At 43.5% G+C, this 17,379-nt stretch overlaps 1 protein-coding gene across 3 annotated transcripts in view; it reads left to right on the forward strand.

Annotated features, from left to right (window-relative positions):
- Positions 1-17,379, forward strand: part of ccni (cyclin I) — a 72,664-nt gene that overhangs the window by 22,535 nt on the left and 32,750 nt on the right. For all 3 annotated transcript variants that reach the window (XM_083641819.1, XM_083641821.1, XM_083641820.1), the window contains exon 3: positions 17,180-17,314. In XM_083641819.1, coding sequence (XP_083497945.1) covers positions 17,180-17,314 — 135 coding nt within the window. The remainder of the gene's footprint in view (positions 1-17,179; positions 17,315-17,379) is intronic.

A 17,379-nucleotide genomic window follows, 5' to 3' on the forward strand; every position in this document is an offset into this window, starting at 1 on the left:
GTCCCGTATCTGCTAAATCATGCGTCCCGTTTTGAACTCTTCTTCTCTTCCGGGGCTGGAGCCGTCATGTGACTGTTGAGCTCTATAGCCTGACATTGCCAGACCAATCTGCCAACGTGAATGAGTCTGGTGTCTCTCAGTTCAATGTAGACTTCCAGGGGGAGTTACCAATGGGGAGGCACACAAGCGCTCACTGCACGGAAAACCTACTTTCCGGGACTTCCGGCACAACTGCAAACAGATCCACTTTGCAGGTCTTTGTGGCACTTTGTGGCAAAGTGGGGGAAAGTACCACATAGTGTCCGCATATTGAGTCTGTATGTGGTCATTTACTTGCCCGGAAAGCAGGTTTTTCATGCTCTGTGAGTAAATACCAAGCTCTCTATGCTGGTAACCATGGAAACGTTGATAAAGTTAGCTTAGCATAGTTAGCTTAGCATAGTAACTTTATAACCTAGCTTAAAGGGACAGCTCACCCTAAAATCACCCTCAACTGTTTATCCATCTAGATTGTTTTTGTGTGAGTTGCCGAGTCTTGGAGATATCCGCCATAGAGCTTTCTGTCTTCTCTCCAATACAATGGAACTGGATGGCACTCGGCTTGTGGTGCTCAAAGTGCAAACAAAATTAAAACTCAACAGCAATGTCTCTTTACAGAAATCATGACCTGGTTACTCAAGATAATCCACAGACCTTGGTATGAACAGTTTGATGTGGGAACTATTTTCTTTCGACCGAACTATACTATACCCACTAGCTGTGCAAGGCCTTAAATCATCTTTGTGCTGTCTAGATACCCTTCCAACAAGCTTTTTTAAAAGCGTTTATAACTGTCTGTCGTCGGACCTATTGCAAATAGTTAATAGATCCCTTGTGACCGGCACTTTTCCTGAGTCCCTGAAAACTGCAGTTATTAAACCCCTACTAAAAAAGCGTAGCCTTGATGCATCAGTAATCAGTAACTACAGACCAATATCTAATCTCCCCTTTATAGCCAAACTAATTGAAAAGGTTGTTTACCTACAACTCAATAGATTCCTAACCTCAAATGATCTCCTAGATAAACTCCAATCAGGCCTTCGCCCCATCACAGCACAGAAACCGCGCTTACTAAAGTCATAAATGACATCAGAATGAACACAGACTCAGGCAAAAATCCGATTCTAGTGCTACTGGATCTTAGCGCTGCATTTGACACTGTTGACCACTCAATTTTATTGGACAGACTGGAAAACTGGGTTGGGCTATCGGGTACGGTCCTCCAGTGGTTCAAGTCCTATCTTCAAGACAGGAAGTACTTCGTCTCCATTGGCAATTACACATCTGACCTAACTAGGATGACTTGTGGGGTGCCTCAAGGATCCATTATGGGGCCCGTTCTCTTCAACCTTTATGCTCCCTCTAGGCCTAATTATGCAAAAAAACAAAGTAGCCTATCATAACTATGCAGACGACACTCAGTTGTATATAACTCTTTCCTCAGCTGACTATGCCCCCATAGAATCATTGTGCCAGTGCATTAATCAAATAAATAACTGGATGTGCCAGAATTTCCTACAGCTAAACAAAGACAAAACTGAGGTGATCGTCTTTGGCCCCAAAGAACAAAGGCTTAAAATCACTGTACGCCTTGAGTCTCTATCCCTGAAGCCTAAGGATCAAGTCAAAAATCTTGGAGTTATTATTGATTCCGATCTCAACTTTAACTCCCACATTAAGTCAATTAGAAAATCTGCTTTTTATCATCTTAAAAATATAGCAAGAATTAGGGGATACATGTCCAGACAGGATCTAGAAAAACTAATTCACACATTCATTTATAGTAGGTTAGACTACTGCAATAGCCTTTTTTCTGGTCTCTCCAAAAAAGAACTTAGGCAACTTCAACTCATTCAGAATGCTGCTGCTAGAGTTCTAACGAAGACTAAGAAAGCTGATCATATCACTCCAGTTCTTAAGTCCTTACACTGGTTGCCAGTGTGTCAGAGAATAGATTTTAAAATACTGTTATTAGTCTATAAATCACTTAATGGCCTAGGCCCAAAATACATAGCTGAATTGCTCCCACGCTACGAACCGTCTAGAACTCTTAGGTCAACAGGGTCCAGCTTATTACCTGTCCCTAGGATCAAATCAAATCACGGGAAGGCTGCATTTACCCACTATGCTTCTGCTAGCTGGAACAAATTGCCTGAAGACCTCAGATCTGCCCCAACCTTACTTACTTTTAAAAATAGACTAAATACTTTTATGTTTACCGTCGCTTTTAACTGCTGACAGCTACTATGCAAACCCAATGAGTCCTCTATAAGTTTTAGCTCTTTCTGCAACTGCTGCGCCTGTTGCTTATTGCACTTTTTATACTCTTTTTTTTTTAAGTTTTGTTGTGATGCTTTTAAATGTCCATTTTACTCTCTTCTTTTCTTTTCTTTTCCTGTCAACCATTTTATGTGAAGCACTTTGAATTGCCTCTGTGTATGAAATGTGCTATACAAATAAACTTGACTTGACTTGACTTGACTAGCTGCTGCTAGCTGCAGTTTCATGTAGGAACTATAGCAATATCGGAACTCATCATCTATCAAATGGAGTTGGAGTTGAGAGACAATGTCTACGGCCAAATGGTTTCACTCTCTCATCTTCGTTGTCTTGCGAAGGCGTTGATGGGGCACAGCGTTTTTGTCTGCTATCTTTTATTATAAATAAACAATTCTATTTTTGGCTTCTTCAGTGCTCCTGTGATTGTACTGGGTTTTTGAGGCCGATACCGATATTAGCGAGTAAAAAAATTCCGATATCGATATATCGGCCGATATCCTTATAATATATATACCCATTATATTACACCATTTTTTGCAATGATCCCTCAAATATCAAACACTTGACAAAGATATGACTTGACATGACTTGTGATATGTAATGTAGGCAGGCTACTTTATAGTTTAACAATAAACTTTATTGTCCAAAATTACATCAATGCAATGAAACAGTCAACTTCACTGGGAATTTAATAATGAGAAATAACTAAAAATAGAAAAACACAAATAGAACAAATATAAAATATAACTTGAGTTAAGAAAAAAGATCAAATATACACAACATGCTGTCCATAACTTCAAAAATACAAAGAAAAAAAAAATCGGCAATATCGGCCAACATATCGGCTGATAATATCGGTGGACCGATATATCGGGCGGGCTCTATACTGTATTAGAAGCTCTTTACAAGAATGACATATGACCCTGCGAGAAATGCAACTCATGTACTATTACTCATGTACTGTTACTCATGTACTATTACTCATGTACTATTACTCATGTACTATTACTCATGTACTGTTCAAAGGCAAATTGTTCATTTTGTTCCACGTCACGAGTGGAATGTTTCTCCATACAAAACACAGACATTAATGCTTTTTGTAGCTGTTGTAGGTCCACAAGACATTAAGCTAATCTCTATGAAGCGATATCTGCATATGAGACATCATCTCTCAACTCCAACTCCATTCTCGTGTCTCAAGTTGCTAATCGGACGGTAAACAATGACCGGCACACAGGAGAGGAAGTCTTGGCTTGGACGTGTCCGCCGGCTACACCGGAAACCCCCGAAATATTGACCGTCGCCCCCCAGAGTTGAATCGTGGTCAGACCGATAGACGATGGCTTCCCAGACTGCCCTTTGTCTAACGTGACCGTCTTATCTATAGAGGAGATGCAGGCAGCTGATCAGTGAGTCACAGAGCTGAGATCATCACAGTGAAATAACCCTGGGCCATATACACAATCAGCCAGGCCCAGTTAAGATCTATTGCTGTTATTACCAGGTCAGGTGTTGACCTCTCTCAGCTGATTCTGCAGTCATAGTGAAAGTGAAAGTTTCCAGGTCAGCTCAGGGCTCCAGACTAACGTTTTACACTAGGTGCACCGGTGCACCTTACTTTTTAATTTAGGTGCACCAGCACATCATTTAGGTGCACCCACATTTTTCACCACGCCTTTTGGCACGGCAATAATACATTTGAAGTGTTACCTTCTTTGTCATGTTGTATACATATTGGCAAATTATTAAATGATACGATCAAAGATTTTCATGTCAATAAACGTCTATTAAAGTCACTATCACCAACCGAGTTAACACAGTGGGGATTGAGCCTATGGCCCACTGATGGAAGCCTTTGCATTTTAAGTATTGCAGCATTTATGAGCTGGGTGTCTGTGATGTGATTATCACCTTACATTATGCTCCTAAGTTGAAAAAGTTAGGAGCACATTTAAGGACATAATGATTAATCTCTGATACATTACAATTTAGTTTAATTCAATTAAAGTAGGCTACCATTCTCATGATGCACTATGAATGTCTTACCAGATAAGAATGAACCATTTATTTAGTCATCTGTAGTTTGCCTAACATTATGTAATGGTGGTCATGATTGTGGACGTTCACGTTACTGTGTGATTAGTGACATATCCCACAGTGTGCTGTGAAGTCTCACTGTGCACTGCAGACAGTGAAAAACCGTAGCAGATAGCTGCTCTTAGATGGTCCAACATTAACAGACAGCATAGTCATATTGTCAACAACACATTTTAGCCATCTTGAATTACATGTTGGGTAAAGTTAGTACTCCCAGACTTGGCTTGATAGTTAGCTAGCATCCCGCTAGCAATGCTAGCATTAGACGCTAAGATGTCATTGTCATGCCAGCCAACCTAACGTTAGTCACAACTCGTCTGCTGAAGCCGTAGCTTTGTCTCCCGCGTACAAAACCACCATCTGACACATTTGAATTCCATCTGTTTGTGACTCCGATTCCGGTACGAGTGAGTCTGGCCGCACACCAGTAATCACGTGGATGGCTGGCTGCGGACTGTCCTGTGTCCTACTAGCGATAAGGACGATACGACTTCCAGTCGGATTTTCAAAGTAAAGCGATTCGGCCCAAGTCTAAAGCACTCCGAAGCAATTGAAAAGGTTTTATTTTTGTATTTCCCCTGTCTTTCTATGTGAGAGATCTTGATTGACCGCGCTGCACGCTGTGGTACGAGAGAGAGAGAGAGAGGCTACGAATTCCAGGGCGCACCAGTGCGTGTTATGAAAATATTTATACGCACTGGAAGATTTTAAGGTGGGAAAATGCGTGTAAATACACGCACTCTGGAGCCCTGCAGCTAGTTTCAGCGCTTATTGACCTTCTGTTGGCTCGTGACCAGTTACACCACGACTCTAAATAGCTAAATCCCAGTCGGGATCCCAGTCACAAGCGTTCCACCAGGGTTAGATTTTTCGCTGTCGGGAGAGACCACATAGCGTTTCAGTTGGACCAAAAACAAACAAAAAATTGCGGATTTAAAGAAAATATTTTTTCGATGTTTTTTTGTTTTGGTCTGAGCGGGGTGTTCTGCGGTCTCTCTCGGTTCTAGATATATCAGTACCGTTTGGTTTGACCAAGTAAAACTATTTTTATACGCATTTTACGAAATGTCTATCGGGAAATAAATGGCGGATGAAAGCAGGAAGTGACGTTCACTTTGGTTCCCTATACAGCACATCTCCCATTGTGTGCATTGATGACTTAGCTTACTTCGCTAGCTAGCTATGTGAGCTCGCCATCTTTCCTAACATAATACATCCTGTAAACAAGAGTGTGTCCACTGCAATACATTCCCCTGAATGTTTTTTCCCACTGTGGAAAAAATAAATTGCAATATGAATTTATGCAATTTCCAAATCTCCGAGGTTCAGGGTTTCCCCCCAGCGTAATGCACCGCCAGCCCCTGTCCAAAGATACTTGCCACCGGGCATAACAGCGTTTCTGGGGGAGACCCTGGAGGCTGCAGGTCATCTCTTCAGACAGTTTGCTCCAACATGGGGCCATATCTTGCGCCCAGTGCAAGTGTGTGTGTGTTTTTGCTGTAGCTGTTTAACTTTGCTTTAGTTTCTGAGCTAAGAGACCTCGCATAAGCACTGTGGGGTTTCTGTCTCTTATGCCTACCCCACACTACAGGATAATTTGCAAGATTATGGCCAAGATTCCCCCCTCCCGATTTTCTCGGCGGTGCTCCCGATTTGATGCGCGGCGGGCAGATAATCTTCCCAAATGATCCTGTAGTGTGTGGGGTTCAAAGATTCACAATCGGGAAGACTGCCTCTTCCCGATTGTGAATCGGGCATATCTAACATGTTAGATATTTACAACCCGACAGGCGATTGCATCTTGAGCAGAGAGCCAGTAGTAGCTGCGTTTCCATAGTTTTTCGCAAAATAATATGGTCCGCGTCCGCCCGCAGCCCCGCACAGAAACAAAGAACGAGGAAATTGTCATCGAGGTGAAATACCCGTGCGTCTTTGAACGGGACGGAAAACTAATGCTATACTGCAAAGCATGTAGCCTAAAACAAGCGCTTAGATCGGCGAGTGTCCGCACGGAAAAGTGAGTCAAATCAGCAGACACGCCCCTCCACAAGGCACCTGTGCAGACGGTTTTCGCCTGGCCGTGCACAGTAGGCCTACACCCCGAATGGACGCGGCTGGGCGGACAAAGTGGAGTTTTCAAGACTTCCGCGAGCAGAAAACCACACAGTGTATAAAAGCTCCACACGTTTCCTCGTCAAGATTCACTTTAAAAGTTAACGTCGAGCCCTGCTTCCAAGGTGAATCTTCTGCATAATCTTCTAGTGTGTGGGGTTGCGTTTGAACAGACGCGATTGTGTGTGTGTCCCAAGATTGAAATGTTAAAAAATCGGCTCTCTCTGTCCTGTAGTGTGTGGGCTCTCAAGATTTTTATAATCTTCAAGGATTTGAAAATCCTGTAGTGTGGGGTAGGCATTACCTGCACAATGTTTGCATATACTTCAGCAAAGGAAGGTTTGCATATACTTGGATCTGTCTTTCTGCTTGTTTTTGCTGTGTGCAAAAAAATATATATATATATATATACGTTGCTAGTTTCCCCTTTTTTCTTTTAATTACGACTGGGTCGCTGCAACACGTCCTTTGATGTACTGACTACAGCTGCAACGATTAATCGATTAGTCGATCGACAACTATTTTGATAATCGATTAATCGTTATGAGAACAATTTTAAGAGAAAAGGTCAAAATGATCTGATTCCAGCTTCTTAAAGGACGGCTTTTCCGTGGGGATATGAATATATATTAAATCTCACGCCCCTAAGGTTTTCGAATCCGTTGAAATTTTTGAAATTGGTTGTTTACAGCCAGAGATATCAAGCATCTCTCACATTATTTCCATGTCGCTCTGACGCAAAACGCGTCAGAGCGACAAGTCCAGCCTTGCGGAAGTCGAGGACCTATGAACTACAATTGTTGTGAGCCATGGTCCCGCCTCTAGAGGTCCTCCACGCCCCTTCAGAGGTCTGGAACAAAAACAAAAGGCAGCCATCTTTTTCAACCGCATAGCCTTCTGTAGCTAATATTAGCTTTCCATAGTTCCTTGCAAAGAGACCGATCTCGGGAACGAAAGCACGGACAGACACGGGACTGGCGGCATTGGAAAGCTCGTCAAATTTTACATCTAGTAGTAGGTACGTTGAAGTAACGAAATCAACGCTGAGCAATGTACCCGTTTTTACACATTATTACAGAAAATAGTTACAACATCAGATGCGCGTAACTCCTACGAAAATGCCTTAAAATGCATGATTTTTTTTTTATGAAGACATCTCCCAACATATATACTTCGGTTTAAATTTGGTGCAATTTGGAGGCAATTTTATTTTCGATTTTTTCTTCTTCTCTATATGTTTTATTGTCGAAGCCTTCTTCTTCTTCTTTGAGTTTTATGGCGGTTGGCAAACATATATGTGCATTACCGCCACCTACTGGAGTTTGATATCAGCCAAATGCCTGAGGGGTGGGCATGGAAACGAAGGCCACGCGAGCCCAGTGCATTGTGGGAAATGTAGGATTTCGAGTCCCCGCACCCGCACCTCCCCCCCACCACCCCCACCCCCCCCCCCCCCCACACACACACACACACACACACAGAGTGGATTTCGGTTGATATCTCTGGCAGTGAACCTCCAATTTCAAAAATTTCAACGGATTCGAAAACATTAGGGGCGTGAGATTTAATATATATTCATATCCCCCACGGAAAAGCCGTCCTTTAAATGTGAATATTTTCTGGTTTCTTTACTCCTGTATGACAGTAATCTGATATTATCTTTGAGTCGTGGACAAAACAAGACATTTGAGAGCATCATCTTGGGCTTTGGGAAACACTGATCGTCATTTTCCACCATTTTCTGACATTCGATAGACCAAACAACTAATCGATTAATCGAGAAAATAATCGACAGATTAATCGATTATGAAAATAAATCACCATTAGCTGCAGCCCTAGGAAATGAAAAGGGGGGAAAGGGGAGCTTAGAAACAGCCTCCCTGTATCGTCACCTTGGACCGGTCATTGAATCTTTATGATGAAAAGGCCAGTAAAAGGCTCTCAGCTGTCATTTGGTTCTCCACTCTCTTTCTCTTTCTCTTGTTTGTTTTCAGAAGTGCTATTGAAATAAAGATAATTACTATCAGCTGTTTGGATGGGACAGCTGATAGCCGACCAGCTGAGCTGATAAGAGTGATGTGTCGACTGTGATAAAATACCAAATAAAACAAAGGTCCAAAGGAAAGGCATTTTAATCTGTCAATCATCAACAACCATTTCTCAGTTGAACAACTTGTTTGTTGTTGTCAGGGTTCTTTATGTGTGCAGTGTGTTTGTTTCATAACCCTGGCTCTGAAATAGCACATTCTCTATTTCATTCTTGTAAAAAAGTGGAGGCAGATGTGTGGTTCTTAACTCATTGAGTGCCAGCCACTTTTGGAGAACGGACGCTCCCAGTGCCAGAGTTTCAGAGCGTTTTCAGTGATTTCTCGAGGCCCACAGAATATTGTGTGATATTACTATGTAAACACTGAACACGCACAAAGAACGATGAGACTCTATTCTATCATCTGCAAAAAAAAGTTTATTGATCCCATTTTCCGTTCTTTAGTTATGAGCCGGAGAAGATAGCTTGATTCATCCAAAAAAAGCAATTTTTTTCTAGAAGCTGAGATAATTGGCCTTTTGTGAAATTAATCATTTCAAGCACATCACTGACTCTGAAGCTAATCTTTTCTAATGTAGTCACACCTCAAAAATAATTTCCTTCAATAAAACAGTTTAGGCCAGGGAATTTTGTTTGGCAGAATAATATTTTTAGCTACAACCAGCAGCGCTGGCCCCTGCGTGCGCTGCTGGTTGCAGCTTCTTGCTGGTTTTGATTTGCTGCTGGTGGGTATCGGATATTCTGGCTTGCATTTGTCAATCCTGTCCTGCTGCCTGGGTCTGTCTGGGTGTTGTGTGTGTGCTGCTCTGCGTGCCCCCTCCCCCCCCCCCCCCCGCCCCGCCCCGCCTCGCCTCAACTGCACACTCCTCCTCCTGTCTGTGGTGGCTCTCTGCTGAGTTTGCTGTGCGCACAGTGAAGGGTGCGGAACAGCCAGGCTTTTTTACAGCGTTCCGCGTGTGTTTGTCACCGGCAACGATGCTTCCAGTTGAGAATAACAACTCCACGGTGTGGATGTGCTGTCGTGCTGTCGCAACCGACACGGAGCGGCTCAATTGTGGGAGCAGATTGGCTGCTGCAGGCACAGCTGCAGTAACGTGCTTCAGCATATCGATGCATACGGATGCGATGCGATTTCCGTTTCCATAACGACTTCTTCTTTGTTTTTTCCTTGCCTTTCTGTTATGTGGAGAGCACTGTCGCCACCTAAGGGTTCTGTAAAATAGGTTAGACACATCCAATAGCTATAATATTTGTACATCAGAGGCAGAAGGCTTTGATCGACGCCCCACCGTCAAAAAACGCAATTGACGAACATGTCCGTCCTTGGCACTCTACGTTACTAATTGAAATGACGAACATGTCCGTCCTTGGCATTCAATGAGTTAAGGGCGTCCGGGTAGTGCAGTGGACAGTGGTACATTCCCTGCTAGGAATGGGTACCGAGACCCGGTACCAAACGGGCCCCGGGGCCGGATTTCGAGATACCGGAGGATCAATAAGCTTTCACGTTAACGGTTCTCTTATCGGTACTGGAGAAATTAAGAAAAAGGATTTCCTATTCATTTGCTACATAAACGTTGTTTTTTCGCACCAACTCCGTAAGACATGCCTGTGATGTGATTTTTGCGATTTCCGAACGAGAAATGAGATCCAGGTCCTCTTTTCCACGTTGCTTTCTCTGTCTCTCATCAGACGAGAGACAGGCAGCTGCCAGCGAGGAGCCGACACACTGAATGAGGAGGGGGCGGGGCTGGCAGCACACACACATGCACACACTGAAGGGAAGGCAGCTGAGCCGAGGAGAACAGAGACCGCAACACGTTAAGAAAGAACGGAGATGTTAGAGTGGGTTAATGCAGCAGTTCTCGCGTGCACTCCCAGAGTAGCAGCAAGACGGAGGAAATAAATGTAAACGAGCAGTTTCTCTTTCTCTCTCTCTGTGCTTCTTTCTCACACGGAGCTGTCTATTCTTTGACAATGACACAGGGTCAGAGACACACACACACATACACACATTAGTTTTCCGTGCATGTCATTGGCTGTCATCACCTGTGTTGCATTCAGGTAACATCGTAAAGTACCATGCTATACAATTGAGAGCATATTTCTCTTTGATATCAACAGGAGAGATCAAAAGTCTGGTTGTACTTCACTCGAGTTGATGCTGACAATTCACGTTGTCATAAGTGCGATAAATCATTCAGTAGCAGCGGTGGAAACACGAGCAATTTGTCTAAACACTAAAGTGCATCAAATAGGTACAAACAGAGAAATGCACAGTTTTCGACAAGCTAGCTCACACGACTTCATCATCTGTCAATAATGACCCGGTTGTAGTTACCCATGATAAACGGACCCACCTCGTCATCAGGTAGGATGTGAACATGGATGATTAAGTCGAGAGTAGTAAACATTATCCAGCTGTTTGGGTGTGTTAATAATTAAAAACCCAGTCTGAAATAAATCAACAGAGCATCATCTCTCAGTTGTCCTAAAGAAATGTTATTTTCAGAGCAGGGGGGGATATTTATTTGATTTGGGGGCAAGTGCAGCAGACAGATACTGTCGTGCTTTATTTATGCTTTCCCTAGCTGAATGTTGGTATTGGCAGTGGTAGGAGATAATTCTTATATAATGCTGGATATTTAAATTAATAATAAAAATGCACCCATTAAGATTTTGCAACTATTTTTTCTTTTTCCCCTTAAAAATAACGAAAAGAACCGACAACAACCAGCACCATTTTTTTCTGTTTTTTTCTCTTAAAAATAACAAAAAGTACCGATAAGAGTACCGTTAAAGTACCGGATCGATAAGCAGTATCGATAAGAGTAGTAGTATCGTTAATTCCTTAACGATACCCATCCCTATTCCCTGCCTATCAACTCAAGGGTGCCAGGGTTCGACCCCCCCTGTTGCCTTCGGCTTGGTCGGGCTGGGCGTCCATACAGGCACAATTGGCCGTGTCTGCGGGTGGGAAGCCGCTGGGGTATGAGTCCTGGCCACTGCACTAGCGCCCCCTCTGGTCGGTCGGGGAACGGGTTGGGCAAGTGGAGTCAGGTAACGACCTCTGACCCCTGCTGACGCTCCGCCCACTGCCACACATTCCACTGAGCCACTTCTCCACAACAGGGCCAGGCTTACCTTCTCCACAACAGGGCCAGGCTTACCTTCTCCACAACAGGGCCAGGCTTACCTTCTCCACAACAGGGCCAGGCTTACCTTCCCCACAACAGGGCCAGGCTTACCTTCTCCACAACAGGGCCAGGCTTACCTTCTCCACAACAGGGCCAGGCTTACCTTCTCCACAACAGGGCCAGGCTTACCTTCTCCACAACAGGGCCAGGCTTACCTTCTCCACAACAGGGCCAGGCTTACCTTCTCCACAACAGGGCCAGGCTTACCTTCTCCACAACAGGGCCAGGCTTACCTTCTCCACAACAGGGCCAGGCTTACCTTCTCCACAACAGGGCCAGGCTTACCTTCTCCACAACAGGGCCAGGCTTACCCGGGGCTGCTGACAAATGGGGAATAAAACGATGCGGGGGGGCATAATCATTTAGCCTGGTAAAGCAGCCCCTCACCTGAACTCACATTTCATTTTGTTCTTCGCTTCCGTCTGGCCCCAAGCTTTCATACGCTGTCTGAAGTTGGGCGGGTGTAGTTTCCTTGACAGACAACTCCTTCAGCCAATCAGCGTTTGATCCAATCAAACCCAAATCCACTCGGGAGAATGGCAAAAACATATTTTCCGCCGAGAAACTATGTGGTTGCGGCGATACTCCTGTACTTGTTTCATTGTTGTTATTGAGTCTATTTCTGCAATAACTGCACTTTATTGCTGTTTAACACATTCACTGCCAACAGTTTTTCCAATACAGTAGGTAGCTTCTGCCAAGGTTTTTTTTGAGGATTCTGGCTCATCTTTCAAGAGCCGAGGATTATTTTCTGCTAGGACTTTGTGAACACAAAATATCTCAAAAGAACTAATAGAATGTGTGCTTTCTCTGTCTAAAAGAGTTAGTTTTTATCATGTTCTGTTATGTAGGCATTAGCAGTTGAATACAGCATGGTTTCAGCGTCTGAGAAGGAAAGCTGAGATAAATGCCTTTTTGTGAAATTCGATAGAACAGGCAGAACAGTCACTTTAACCATTTATTTTTGGCATCAGTGAGACATCAGACATCTAAACAATAGTTCTGAACAGTAATTTCCTCCAAAATAACAGCACCCCCCACTCCTCCCTCCGTGGGTGTGTCTCTGGTGGCTGCAGCGTGTGTCACAGGCGAGTCTCTGCTGCCTGTCTGTGCTGCCTGGCTGCTGGCGGCCACTCGTCGGGCGAGTCTGGATCGGGCTCGTTCGTTTCTGGGTTTTCGGTTGTGAGCTGAGATGAAGCTGCGTGCGATTCTGGGCTTTCTGCTGTGTGTTTCAAAGTGTGTTGCACCCAGAGTCTATTTTTGGAATCCCCCACCGTTGTGCGCCAGCTCCCAGCGCGAAAGCGTTTTCGCCATGAGAATGGTTTCCTCACGCTTTTTCCTGCTGTTTTTGCTCGGCTTTCTCTTGTCTGGAGAGCACTGTCGCCACTTAGTGGGTCGGTAAAATAGGTTATACACATTCAATAGCTCCCATATTTTTATAGGAGATGTAAAAGGGTTTGATCCACGTCCCACCGTCAAAAAATTTTTTTTTTTTTTTGACGAGTTAACTCGTCGACGGCAGTGAACGTGTTAAAGTGTAACCAAAACACTTTTTTTCAGCTTTTAACCAATGACTGTTACCATTGTACCATTTGTATCATTTTCAGCAGCATAAGTTCCCTCTATGGGTTCAAACCTGCTTTTTTTTGTGCCCTCAAATGAATGGGAGATTTGGTACATCGTGACGTCACGGTGGTATTTGCGCGTGCCCCACTCATGTGCAAAATTGTTTTTTTCCCCCATGTGATTATTACTGTAGTTCACGCGGCACGAGCCCTTTAAGAGCAATGCATCCATAATCGCCTACTGTGGCTAATATTAGCCGCTAGTTAGTTATGTTACATGGCAGTAAAACGCCACTGAATGACCAAATTGATATAACTTTTAACCATTTCGAGTAACACTGTTTCCATACGGATCACCAGCGTTAGTTTGTTGTTTATAACGTGGCTATATTGATAATTTATCGTTATCGTTCTCGTTCTCTATCTCTGATACATTGAAAATACTGGGAGGCGGGCCATAGCGTCTCTGACGATGATCTGATTTGACAGTTCTGGGCACTGGCGTTGGCGTTGGCCAATCCTGGCGTGTTCCACCCCCAAATCCATTGTGTTCTGGCGCAAAGCGAGTGGGTTTCAGGACGAAACAGTCTCGAGCCAACTACGTTATCTTTAGAGCAGCGCAGTAAATACAATATTCCTGGAATGCGAGTTTAACTAAACAGTTACATGTCCTCTGCATTCTACAACAAATAAAGACATTATTATTATTTTGTATCTTACATACTTATTGGCCAAGTTATGATGTTTATTCTGCCAGGGTACAGAAGGGAGTATATCTTGCCTGCAGAGTTTTCAAATCAAGTAGAATACCATTTTGCAAGAAATCTGGGGGGGTCAGTCCCCCTTTAAACTCGACGAACGCTGACATTACTCCTCGAGGCGGACAGGCAAGGAGGCGGCCATTACTGTTTTGCTAGTGCCGTTCCTGATTGGCCGGTCACTCACGATGTCAACTACGAGGCGGGTCGCTGGTTGGCTCGTCCGCTTTGCAGTTTCTGCTAGGATCCCACTCAGGGCATGTGGGCGTGGCCAGACGGAAACGACCAACTAAATGAAATGTGAGTTCACGTGAGAGGCTGCTTTACCAGGCTAATAATAATTTAAAGTCTGAATACATTTATTTGCCTTTTATTTGAATTTTATCGCCGTGCCAAAAATAGATGACTGTCTGGATGACTAAGTTCTACTAAGTGCTAAGTTCTCAAAGTATTTCATCATTTGATTTGTTTATAGAGATGTTCTCCAAGATAAATTAAGGTGTTTCTTTTTTCTTTTTTCTTATCAGTAAATTAATTATAAATATAGTTTAGGAAAAATGGAAACTTGGGGGGGTACGGTGGTGCAGTGGTAAGCACTGTCGCCTCACAGCTCGAAGGTCCTGGGTTCGATTCCCACCTGGGACACTGTCAACGCTGAAGGAATGCGTGCCCGTCCGCATGTCCTCGAGTGCCCACCGCCCGGGTGGGGTCGTCAAAAGGGCCTTTCTGTGTGGAGTTTGCATGTTCTCCCCGTGCCTCCCGGGGGTTTCCTTCATATAGGAACCCCCTTCACCAAAACATGCAATATCCTGGTTGCTGATGTGGTTCCTCCTCTGGTCGTTAAGGGGCGCCTGTTCGGAGGGAGGGGAACTCGTTGGAATAGCGTGATCCTCCCACGTGCTATGTCCTACCGGTGAAGCTTCCCCTGTCAGGTGAAAAGAAGCGGCTGGCTAACTGCCCATGTCTCGGAGGAAGCATGGAGCCAGTTTTCGGCTCTCCCCAGATCGGCAGAGGGTGGAGTAGCAACCAGGATAAATAAATTAAAATTAGCACTAATGGGGGATAAAAATGGGATAAAAAATCAGGGGGGGGGATGGTAACTGCATCTGTTCACTCCAGTCACATGCTGTTTTTGTCTGTCGTGCATTCAAACTAAAGTAACTCGCCTGTTTTGAGAATAGAAAGTGCAGATTTTTGTGTTAAAATGTAGGGAGTAAAAGTCAAAAAAGTTCTCAGAAAAATGCATACGGAGTAAAGCACAGATAGCTGAAAATCCTACTTAAGTACAGTAGCTAAGTATTTGTACTTAGTTACTTGCCATCTCTGTAAATACAGAATATAATTGAACCCCTACCCTCGCAGTGCTAGTGCCTTGCTCTAACAGCTGAACATCGCAAATGGTGTTCATAGCCAATGAGAAACCTGTGAAGTAATAAAGCTGTGAAGTAAAATCTCTGTTGGACAAAAGGATTCCTGGAATGTTTTGGAGCAGCTTTGGTCCAAACACCATTAAGTCCCCGTAGTGGAGGAGCAGTTGTCCAGCTGGTAGAGGAGGACCAGCCTGTTTGCTCTTTAGTGGATGTTTGTCCACACTAAGTCCTCACCAAACCCCGCAAACATTTAGTTGTTGGGCTGCGTATCGGTACAGCATACATTTTAAGCTACCAAGTAGTATGGAAACGTTTCCAGTCACGATACCTGCATTTCATCCTTTTTGTACACAGATCTAGAGAAAATGAAGGGTTAAAACACCCCAATGGAAAACATAATTATTTCTCTAGGCCTATTTTACAATGATGACATCTACAATAATTAGGTCTACATTTGATTTGGATCATTAGCCTACTTTGATCAAATTCATACAACTTGTGGACTTTGCAATATTCCATGTTTTACACTTGATTTGAATTTGTATCACCAAATTCCATGATTCCATCCACTTTTTCCTGCGTTGCGGAAATCACATGTCCCTAATATGACTTTAAGGCGACTGGTATTGGTGCTGGTATCAGCCCTATTTAGTTGGATAACACATGGGGGGGAGGGTCTGTTTATCTCTTATCTGCTTCCCTTGTTAACACAAACCTTAGTTTCTCTGTTTGTGTGTGTCTTGTTACGAGTGGAGAATAGACTACAATGTGATGATAGACCAGTGGTTCCCAAACGTAGGGCCGCCTGGAATTCAAATAGGGTCACCTGAAATAATAATAATTACAAAAAAAACACCACACACAATTTAATATTACCGAAGATGATTAGAGTCACTTGTGATTTTTTTTTTAGTTTAAAGTGATAATCTCTAAGATTTCAATTTTGTTCTCTTGGGTGACACCTATGGCGGTGGGTGGTAATTGCAGGTGAGATCATAACTGTAATGTCACATAATGTCACTATACTGTATACTGCAAAGGCTTCATCCAAATGGACATAGCCTCAATCAACATTTTGAGTGACTCTTTCTTTTAGATGAAAATATTTTAGATTAAAACTTTAAATCAGGATTCTGAGAATAAAGTCAGAATTCTGAGATTAAAGTCAGAATTCTCAGATTAAAGTCAGAATTCGACGTTAATGTCAGAATTTTGAGGAAAAAGTCTGAATTTTTAGATTAAAGTCAGAATTCTCAGATTAAAGTCAGAATTCTCAGATTAAAGTCAGAATTCTCAGATTAAAGTCAGAATTCTGCGGGTGAAAGAAGCATTATGTGACATCACTGATGATGTCACTGATGATATTATCGATGGTCTACCGGAATTTGAAATGTCTTGTGTCCCTAGATTTCTGTGACGTCAAAATAGTGTCACAAGCCAAAAAAGTTTGGGAACCCCTGGTGTAGGGTGTATGGTTGTCTCGGTCAGTGGACTCCCATCTGATAACATTTTTGCTTTTAGATGATTTATTACACAACGTGTAGGAAACCCATGACCAAAAAACATCCTGTCATTGTTACTTATAATGAAATTATAATGAAATGACTGCTGGACCCCCTTCAAGGACCCCTGGGGGTCTCCGGAATTTGAGAACCACTGGTTTATGCTGTTGTTTATCATGTTGTTGTTTATCATGTTGTTGTTGTTGTTGTAGGATACAGACGTCTCCCCGGCCCAGCGGGACGAGGCAGTGCGCTGGTTGACGGAGCTGCACAGCAGGCTGCAGCTGTACCCAGAGACCCTGGTGCTAGCTGTTAGCATCCTGGACCGCTTCCTCGCTTCAATCAAGGTAAATAACACTATTAACACTATTTATAGGGGTGGGAATCACCAGATTGCCCATGATACGGTATT

This window comes from Poromitra crassiceps (genome assembly GCF_964638095.1).
Source record: "Poromitra crassiceps genome assembly, chromosome: 8".
NCBI classification, from domain to species: domain Eukaryota; kingdom Metazoa; phylum Chordata; class Actinopteri; order Beryciformes; family Melamphaidae; genus Poromitra; species Poromitra crassiceps.